Source organism: Solanum tuberosum, unplaced genomic scaffold (assembly GCF_000226075.1).
Source record: "Solanum tuberosum cultivar DM 1-3 516 R44 unplaced genomic scaffold, SolTub_3.0 scf00694, whole genome shotgun sequence".
Lineage (NCBI taxonomy): Eukaryota > Viridiplantae > Streptophyta > Magnoliopsida > Solanales > Solanaceae > Solanum > Solanum tuberosum.
The window spans coordinates 53,585-64,424 of record NW_006239609.1 but is presented as its reverse complement, the minus strand read 5'-3'; the positions used below and the strand labels follow the sequence as shown (position 1 = coordinate 64,424).

Sequence of the window (10,840 nt, the reverse complement as noted above, 5' to 3'; positions counted from 1 at the left end):
AATAAATAAGTCATGACAAGGAAGAAACTCATAATACAATCCAAGTATTGCATGCATCTTTACATTTAAGCATATAAGCATTTAAGAGTCAATATTCTTTAATAACTTCTTTTAGGACACATTCATTCATTAGCCATTAAGGCTTAGAGAACTCACTATGACCCTCTCAAAGCCTACTCGGGCAATGCATGGATGGCATCCCATACTACCACCCACACTTCATAGAACTCCTCAAGAAACCATAATGCACATCTCACATGATGGGAATAAGCGTTTAACTGACATAGACCATGCAATCTAGACTTGGAATCCGGTGTCGTGTAACCCAACACCGTAAAAGGTGGTCAACTTGCCTAAGAAAGACCAGCAACATTAGGTTGGATTGAATTAAATCCACTGGCTAATATCCTATGTGGGCACATAATTATGGGATAGGAAGATGTTCATTGGAACCCTAGCCTAACGTTGGGAGAGTTTTCATCTTACCATATCCATTCGGTGCTACGCCTATATTCCCATAGAGTATTTCAATCACACAACAACATTGTACTTGAGAGGGCCACCAACATTAGGCCTATCGACCCAAAGAACATACACGTGAAAGGTCACCACCATTAGGTCTACCGATTCAAGGTATATTAAGGATAGCTCATTGATATTCCTAGAAAGAGCCACCAACGTTAGGTCTACCGTTTCTAGGTTCATCATCTCACACAAGAAGGGCCACCACCATTACGTCTACCGTTTCAAGGTTTAACATCATATTAGCACCTAGACTCCTCATGAAAGGCCACCACCCTTAGGTCTACCAATCCAAGGTTTAGCCTAGAATACTTTATCATTCATCGTGAAGAGGCTACCAGCATTAGGTTTACCAATTTGAGACATTAAGTCAAGATACATTCATTATATAAGAAAAGGATGCGTAAGCATACCAATTCAAGATATCACATTCAACATAGCTTTCATTTATCAAGAAGAGGGCACCTAAGTCTACCAATCCAAGATACAACATTACATTATAGAAATCCTTCACATTCTATCGTCAACATTCATGAGTGTTAATTGAGAATATACCATCAACAACAACACATTTACATTCTATACAAGATCATCATTCTATCATTGAAATCGCAAGTATATCCTTCAAATTATACATAGTAACTAAACATCTCCACTTTTCAAGTGGATCAACATCTCTAGCACAATTTTAATTCAACATGTAATTAGGTCACAACTTGCCCTTTCAAGGCAATGATTAAAAGTCACCCACACACCAACAATTTACTACAATTAAGGCATGTATAATGATACAATTCAACAGTCTAAATCAATTTAGGCATAATCCATCAACATTCATTCATGATCAACAAACCCACTTCATAAAGGAACAATTTAGGAATTGAGAGAAATCATGGGTTCATAGAGTATTTTCATCATAAATCATCAATTAAACATTAATACAATCATAATTTGTCATTAGAAACCATTTGAAAACGTTTGATGAAAGAACCCATGAGATTGAGTAAAACCCTAGGTTTTCATAAACTTGAAAACTTCTTTGAAATTGACTCTAGGTGAAGCTAGCCCTAGATGAAGGATCACCATACCTTAATAGATGAATTCCAAGAAAATCCACTCAATTAGCCTTCCTTTTCAATCCCTAAGTCTTCTTTTTCTCTTGGTCTTCAATGGAGTTCTAGAGAGAAGATATTTGGAGAGGGGGGGGTTTTGATTTGGGAAATTTGAATAATGAAATCTAAAATAGGGTTTTAATGTTTTAATACTCTTAAAATATCTTAATACACCTAAAATAACCGTCCATACACTTAAGACATTTAATTAACTAATTACCAAAAAACCCCTACACTTGGCCGAGCCAAACCAGAAACTGCAGGTGTGGACCACGGATAGTAGATGGGTCCACGGACCGTCCTGGCTGTCCATTTTTCGTGTCTAGGGCTTGGTCTTCAAGGTTGCTGCAGGGTTCGACCTACGGAGGCCATCCACGGACAGTGGATAGACCTACAGGGCGTGAACCCCATCCATAGGTCACCACATTTTGGCAACTCTTTTGGTTTCAAGGGGTCTTGGCGATTAGGCTTAGGGTCCTCCTCAAGGACCCCTAGGGTGGTCCATGGGGAGTCGTACCTTGACATTTAACCCCTAAACCCCTCAACCATGACTCAGGACAACATCAAACACCCTCAAACCTCACACCAAACTCAAACACACACACGTTAGGCTCTACTTTCACTTATTCTTTTTTAGGGTCGTTACAGTACCAAGAGTCGAGTGTCTTATTATTGAGTTTAGCCTTATTTCACTGAGTTGAATATTTTATCTTTGAGTTGAGTATCTTATTCCTGATTTGAGTTGAGTTGAGTTGAGTGAGTTGAGAAGAGGTAAGTATATTCCTTTTTATCAAGTTCAAGCTTATGTTATGATTTAGAATTCCCCTTACATGCTCGTACGTTCCATGTACTGAGCCATTTGGCATGCATCCTTTCATGATGCATATTCAGGTATTCGGGATCATCAACAGGAGTTCTGTTGATACCACAAGGAGTTCGATTTAGCTATGGTGAGCCTCTTTGATTTCGGAAGATTTCATTTACTTTTTAGTTATATAAATTGTTAGGATGTCGTAGGTCTTGTTCCGAATTCCATCTTTGTCATTTATAGGCTTCATAGATAGACAGTAGAGTTTCAGAAGTCTGTTCATTTATTTTGTTAAATGTTTTAAAGACTTAAGTTGCCTATTTTGGGGTGAGTTAAATATATTATATTATTCAGAGTTTTCTTTTGAGTTAAAGCTTTGTATTTAAGTTTCATGAATTTTGTTCAGTTTTTAAACTTTTGCATGCTTAAGTTAGTCTTCCGCTTGTAGTCAGCCAAGATGAGGGTTGGCTTGGGGACCAGCAATGGTTCTTGAGTGTCGGCCACGTCTACGGTGTAGACTCGGGTCGTGACATGTGTTCTGGACAAAAATGGGTTTTAGGGAGGGATGGAGTGGTGGGTTAGGTGGGTTGGGTAATGTATTGATTCAACAAATAATTTATAGTGTATAGTAATGAAAAAAATATTAATATATAAAAATATGACTACATAATTATTTCTTAACTTAAGTGTATAACATTTTTTTACTTAAGTGAAACATATTTGTTTTATAAACTAAATCATTTTTTTTAATCAATGAACCATATAAGGAGATAGTGCTGAAAATAAGCCAAAATTTAATATAAGTATATAGTAGACTTTTTATATATGTGGTTATTTTTGGGGTATATTTTTGTAGTAATTTAGCACTACTCTTTTGTAATTTAACGATACCAATATCATCTATTTTTTATTTTTAATTATCTTCCTTAGAATCTGTATTTACGGATACCATAAATGTGGATGAAATATCCTTTGACAGTAAGGGTAAAAATGTCACCAAATTTTATAGGAGTGTACGCGCACACACCAAACTCCTGTTGTAAAAAATTTTAAAATTCATGATTTTTCTAAATTCTATAATTAATTTTTTGAGATTATCGGTGAATACAAGTAGAACTTATAAGGGCTCGTTTAATACATCAGATGAAATTATTTTATCTCATCTAGATAAAATAATTTTTAAATTAGCTAATACTTTATACCAAATGTGAAATAAAATTAAACGCAAAATTATTATTCTTGAAGTACGTATTTTGGAACTTTTGGAGGGTGAAGCAATTTGTTTTGATGGTGTGATGTGGGTCCATTTTATGAATTGACAAGACCTGAGTTGTCTGAAGAGTGACCATCATACATACCTTAGAATTTAGTGGAACTGTGACTATCTTATACCCCATCACAATTTTCATGCCTACTTCCAACTTCTTTATCCTTTGGGACCGTTGTCTATTACTAGAGATGTTAAATGGGCGGATTAAAATAAAATTGAAGATATTGAAATAGAAATTAAATTAAGTCATGATCAATTCAAGTTTATGTTGTATTTCAATGGGTTGGGCTCAAAAACGGATTGTGTCATGACCTGTCCAATTTGATGTGCTGAATTTTAATAATTTTAATATATTGTTGTTTAACTTTTATAACCACAATTTGAATTTCAATTTAAAAAAATGAATAAATTTGTAATATTTTTGACACATGGTATACATTAACAGAATAACTAAAAAAAATTAATTCAATAATAATTTTAATTTCAAAGAGAAACCCACCTTCGTCTTCGTCACTTCAGTTTACAAAATCTCTTGTTCTTCCTTTTGGTTCCACTATTTTTTCTTCTTCATTTTGCTTAAAGAACAAGCTGAATCTGAGGAAATATATCATGATAGAGTATATTTTTAGTGCCAATATTATTATCGAAAAAACATCAATTAAACAAATAATCAGTCAAAACAGAAAAAATCAAAAGAGTTTACTGGTAAAGATTTGTCTTTAAAGTTGTAGAAGAGCATTTCATCAAAGAAATAAAAATTGCTAAAAATAGAGTTTGCATTTTATCACAAAAAAAAATTGCTAAAAATAGAGTTTGCATTTCATTAAAAAAAAATTGCTAAACATAGCGAAACTCTATTTTTTTCAGCATGACTAATACAAATCTTAACTTATTTACGAGTTTGAAATTATTTTCTTTAAAATTTAGTAGGAGGAGGAAGGTTTTTATAAAGGTGTTTGATTGGAACAAGCGGTGTCTTAAGTAAATTATGCGGACAATAATTTTAAAGGTTCATTACATCAATGCAAATAAAGAGTCTTAAAACAGGTTAAAATTGGAAATTAAATTAGACTCAATTGAAGATTCTTTCGAAGTGGGTTAAAGCTTGAACGAACAGAGATTAAACCCTATGTTGAGCTCAACCCATAAAATTATGATCCGATTAAACGGCTCATTTTTGACACCCCTACCTACTACTACCTTTCTTCATATTTTCATTTTTCCCTTCACTATGACGAGACTAAACATTTCAGTACATGAACAAAAGAAGAAAACCGAAAACCTTATTCATGATTCATCCACCATGACAATCAGACCACTGTACATGAGGATGGCTGACTTGTGCCCCCATCTTCAAAAAATGAATGGCACATTTTATCAAAATTGAGAGGGAGAGAAGTATGAAGTTAGGTGTTGATCGAATTATACATGAGCTTTGTGTTCTTTTTTACAGATTAATAATACAGGCATTCCAACAGCTATTTCTCATATTTCAACTCAAGGATAGAATCAGATGTTGTCATCTAGGTCCTGAAAGCTCCATTGCTTCGACTACTAGTGATGATTCTTCTATATAATCAGAATATCTCTTCGGTGTATTTTCAGATGTTCTGTACCTAGGTGTCTCAACTTTTTGTGAAGCCTCCCATTTTTCAGCTAATCCATCTCCTTCCAACATCCTTAATACCTCCGACATCTTTGGCCGATAAGTTGGAATGAATTGGGTACACAGAAGAGCAACTTGAACCATCTCTTCAAGTTCAATCCGGTCAAAGTTGTTCTTCAAATCTTTGTCCACCATAAGGTTCAGCTTTTTCTCTGCATGAAGTTTCTTTACCCAGTCAAGCATAACACCTTTCTGGTTCACCCCTCGTCCAAAGTCCACAGCCTTCTGACCTGTAATTAGCTCAAGCAGCAAGATTCCAAACCCAAACACATCAGTCTTTTCAGACGATTGACCCGTTGACAAATATTCTGGAGCAATGTGACCAACTGTGCCCCTGACAGCAGTCGTTACATGAGAATCCCGGTGATCCAAGAGCTTTGCTAACCCAAAATCTCCAACAACTGCTTCAAATTCCTCATCCAACAGAATGTTCGCTGCTTTGACATCACGATGGATAATTTTGGGGTCACACTGTTCATGCAAATATACTAGCCCTCTTGCTGTACCTACTGCTATTCCTTTCCGCCTTGACCAGTCCAAAACTGGCCTGCCATGGATGTGATCTGCAAATTTAGGAACCACAAAAGACATGGTTAATGGAAGGCAATGTTCGCCAGAATAAACTGCATCACTGTGGTCGCTGATGATGGCCTACCATATACTTCAAGAAGAAGAAATATGATAAGGGACACAAAATAGGATGGGTCAAACATTAAAAGCTTGTACTAAAAAATAAAAGATAGTATCAGTTATAGTGGTGGCAAATGGGTGCATTGGACCGGATTTGGGTGGATTGAGTTAAAATAGATAGCAAGTTGCTCGAGCAGTGGGTTGAAGCTTGGAACCCTTATGGGTATGGAACCTTTTCAAATACTGGATCTTGTGCTAGTAGTTACTGGCTGTCTTCAAAGCAGGCCCAAACACGTCTCTTACTGAAATAGGAGAATTCGTGAACTAACCTGCTGAAAGGCCTAATATCTATTATTGAAGTAAAGATAATTCGTTCTATTGAAGCGTAACGTAAAAAGCTCGGGATGCATATGCTCTTTTCAGGGTTAAAGGAAGATAAACTGGAATCCATCTACATAAATATGGGTAAAATATGGACTACGTGAATGGTTCAAACCCACTTTAATCTCCTTAAGCCATAAATTATGACAAGTCTCATAATGCTTTTTAGAAGCAAATTGTTGTATAAGATGAATAAACTTCTTTCTCTTTTCAAAAGCTTTATCATGTGCAATGGTGAAATTTTAATTTTAATTCACTTTCTTCCTTCATTATTCCAAATTGCATAAAACTGAGAGAATGAGAAGAGGATAACCTCTCTAAAATTAACAAGTTTTAACTTGGATAGAGAGAAGGCAAAGAGGGGAGTCCTTAAACAAGCAATATTATCAAGTCCCAGCTTAAGGGAAAAGAATCCAATTTTTGTTTGTTGGTATTCAAGCCCTAGTGACACTCTCATATCGGAGAAAAGAAACTGATTTACACTTTACAGCGTATGGAATTAAAGATCAGCTAAGCTCATCTACCTTTAAGAAGTCCCACATAGGTTGAGGGAATGGGTTGTGGTCTTTGAGCAATACTTACCTCATGAGCTAACTTTTAAGTTTGAATTAGATCCAATGTCCATTTCTTCACAAGATTTGTTCTTGTAAGATAATACGTTAGTCTGTTAAGCCTCACTTTCTGTAATAGAAAATTGTGCAGCTTTAAGAGAGTATTTTCTAGTTAACTTCCCATAATGAGTTAGAAAGGTGTGACCAGGCACCTAAAAATGTAAAAGAAAGGTAACCACAGTTGAAATTAGTTAACAAACACCTTCCTTAAAGGTCAAACTTCACAGAACATATATGTTGGAGGAATGATCTGAAGCTAGGAGGCATAGCAATTATTACTAACAAAACATGCGGGCCAAGAGGCTGACCTTTTAATCGTGCTGCTACACTTCCATTTGGCATATAGGGGTAAACAAGAAGCCGTTCACTTTCAGTTGAACAAAAACCCCAAAGACGGAGAAGATTTCGATGGACAGCCAAACTAATCAACTCAACTTCTGTCTGAAATTGGATTTCACCACCAACAGCATTGTAGTCCTTTAATCTTTTGACAGCCACGACAGTTCCATTATTTAAGCGTCCCTTGTACACAACTCCAAATCCTCCGCTACCCAAAATATTTTTTGAGCTGAAATGATCAGTTGCAGTTCGCAGTTCTTTAAAGACATACCTTTTCAAGTGACCCAAGCATACCTCTGGATCATATTGTTCTGCATTTGAGAAATCATTGCTCAGATACAGCTGTAGAAATAGCAGGTGACAGACGGACGAAAAATACTAATGCTCAAGGAAAGGGATGAGAAAGAATGAGTAGTGACAAGTCCCCAAAATTTGTCCACAATATGCAACCACCCTATAAGTTTGTCAGGGAAAACTTCTTCTCAATGGGAGGGGGAGCAAATAACAATTGATTCACCTGACAAGGTTGGTCAGGATATGAATTAAGCTGGTCTAAAGCAGGGAAGTTATCTAGTCCAAGATGTGGATTATAGCATTTTATTCAACATATTCTCGATGTAAATGTAGAACTGCTGTTAGATATCTACTACTTGCAAATTTGGGTCCTTCATAATACTAGACTACTAGATTTACAATCAAATGTCAATGTAAACCTTTTCTATGTCAGATTAAATGAAAGATGTATATTGAGAAGCTAAGATAACCAGTTAAACCACAAGCCACCAAACTCTGAAACACCCTTACTTGAAAAAAAATAATCAAATAATGACAAATCTACGGAGTTTAATACATTCGAGAAAATATGTACATAACCAAATGAATCAGAAATAGAAAAAACAAAAAATCAAAGAAATTGAATTATCTTAAATGGATAAAAAGCAAAAGAAAATCAGCTAACCATTGACATCAAAGAAGATCTGCTGATTATGTCGGTAGCGCCACCAAAGAACCAGTGCTATGACTACTAAAACCAAGAAAGCAGCACCAAAACTTGCTCCAAAAGCAACAGCCACATGATGGTTTTTACTTCCTGCTCTTTGATCTATGAAATTGAAGAAAACAGACAATACAATTTCAACAATAGAGATAGCAAAACCTCCTGTGTCTGTTACTATTTTCCATTTTTAAATGAAAGGAACGGAAGGTGAATGAAAGTGAGTGATGTTATGCAGACCTCCTAAACTATCTGGCGGGAAGGACAGCGGTTCTGGATAGACTGCTGAACAATTGTTCCCCGAACTTTGGCCACAAATCAAAGGATTTCCAATAACTCTGAAAATCATGATGAGAAACTTAAATTCAATATAATAAGGTTCACTAATCTATCAAAAATAAATACTTTCCATTATCCTAGAAGCACTACATAATTATTGTTAATGAGAAGTATATATACAGAGTCATGAACCAGTCAATTTCATTAATATTGAGAATTACTACTTCAACTGCAGCAATTATGTATTGAAAGAAGAAAAGGTGACTCACTTGAAAGCTCTTGCAGATATTTTGGGCAATGGACCACTTAGATTATTAAAAGAAACATCCCTACAATCAAGATCAGCTAAATCAGTAAAATGTACGAGGAAGAAACAGAACATTAGAGTAATTTAGACCGGTCTTTCAAGGATAAGCATAACAAATTTCGATGGTAAAGGAGGGTATGGAGACGTACACGAGAGCGAGGCCTCCAATGTTTGAGAGAGATTGAGGAATGGTTCCTGTGAGGCTATTGTTGTTTAATCGTCTGTCTTGCTCAACAGCGAAGATACACAATAAGATTCAAGTGTAGTTTGATAAGAAACAGTGAAAAATAAGAAAAATTTCCTGAACTCACAAATAATTCAAATTATTGAGATCTCCGAAAGAAGCAGGTATTTCGCCATCAAACTTGTTGTTGGAGAGATCAAGTGTCTGAAGCTTTTCTAAATTACCAACCACATCAGGAATAGGACCATAAATAGCATTGTTTTGCAGCAATCTACACGATATTGGGAATAGTATTACTATTTAGCTAACATATAATCAAATGAAGTACTAAGAGAAAAATACAGTGAAGAACTTACATTGATTCCAATTTAGTGAGGTTTCCAATTCCAGGTGACAAGGTTCCAGATAAACTTTGACTAGGTAGTCCACTGATGAAGGGAAGAAAAAAGAGTTTACTTTAGGTGTTATGATTATGTAGAGTGAAAATTACTGAAGCTCAACTACTTACAGAGAAGAAACATATCCATCATTTGAACATGTAACCATTCTCCAACTGCAAGGGTCAACAGAAGTGACATCCCAATTCTCAAGAACATTGTAAGGATCATGTAAGGCCTTCTTAATTTCAATCAAGGCAACAACTGCATATAATTATGTGAGATGAAGATGATTTTCACCCCCAAGAGAGAAAGGAAATGTAGGAAAGAAGTTTACCTTCATAGTTGATACCAGTAGGGGAAAGAGAAGCATAACAACTCTCCATCAATGTTAAAACCACATACAAGAACATACACCACTTTCTGTCCATTCTCTACTTTTCTACAATTTACCTTGTCAGAAAATGGATTACTTGCCTAACAAAACCTCCCCATAAAACATTAAGACAACAAGAATACATTCTTTACATCAAAACCACTTCTTCATCCATAAAGGGTCACTCTCAGAATCAGAACAGAACCAATTTGCTAAAAAAAAAAGAGAGAGAAAGATAGATGCTGTTTTCACTCAATAGCAACCACAAATCCTGCTCTTTTCAGCTTCCAATATTTCTTCAAAACACCAAAGTTGCTATCTTTACACAATTATGAGAAATGGGCATCCATCTATAATTAGAATGAATGAATAAAAAGGGAATCTTCTTGATAAAGAAAAAAGACTAAGGTGGTAACCTTGAGATCTAATAATATTGGAATATGAACTAATCCCAACAAATTCTATGTTTGAGCTATTTTTCTCCTTCAATGAAACTCTCCACCATATCCATTCAAGATCAACATCCTCTCCCTCTATTATTAACTAAGTAATATATACCACAAAGATACAAACACAACAGAAAAAGCCAAAACATAGGCCAAAAACTCACAGATACAGAGATGTGGTCAGTTTTTTTAAAAGAGAATCCCTTTGTTTATTATGTATGTGAAAAGAAACGAAGTAAGCAATTGGGTTTTACAAAGTTAACTTTCTATTGAGTGATTGGACTGAAGGGATTGCATTGGATTGATGAGAATTGAGAAAGAAGAAGAGCATGTCTAAAAGGAAAAAAAATCTTATTTTATGCGAGGTACTTTGACTCAGTACAGAGTTTAAGAAATAAAGAAATATTTTTAAAATTTATTGTCCAAAATGAATGATAGAAATTTGTGTGATTGTAAATCATTCCATTAAAGATAAAATAGACATTTTATAGTTAAATTGTTATTTAATATAAATATATGTCATTTTTTTTAAATTTAC

At 35.1% G+C, this 10,840-nt stretch overlaps 1 protein-coding gene across 1 annotated transcript; it reads right to left on the bottom strand.

Moving 5' to 3' along the window:
* Positions 1-4,982: 4,982 nt before the first annotated feature.
* Positions 4,983-10,613, bottom strand: LOC102605959 (protein NSP-INTERACTING KINASE 3). Its single transcript, XM_006366854.2, has 10 exons — positions 9,818-10,613; positions 9,612-9,744; positions 9,460-9,531; positions 9,231-9,374; positions 9,069-9,140; positions 8,882-8,941; positions 8,574-8,671; positions 8,298-8,441; positions 7,309-7,650; positions 4,983-5,941 (listed from the first exon to the last, which is right to left on the bottom strand). Exons 1-10 carry the CDS (start codon positions 9,909-9,911, stop codon positions 5,232-5,234), a joined length of 1,869 nt encoding a protein of 622 aa, XP_006366916.1. The 5' UTR covers positions 9,912-10,613; the 3' UTR covers positions 4,983-5,231.
* Positions 10,614-10,840: the final 227 nt, after the last annotated feature.

Bases quoted from the DNA above. Each gene is read 5' to 3' on its own strand.
- LOC102605959 (XM_006366854.2), bottom strand. From the start codon at position 9,911: ATGGACAGAAAGTGGTGTATGTTCTTGTATGTGGTTTTAACATTGATG. The intron at 9,532-9,611 runs GTAAGTAGTTGA...TCCCTTCATCAG, and splicing joins GATGGATATGTTTCTTCTCT to TGGACTACCTAGTCAAAGTT. The intron at 8,672-8,881 runs GTGAGTCACCTT...CATGATTTTCAG, and splicing joins ATATCTGCAAGAGCTTTCAA to AGTTATTGGAAATCCTTTGA.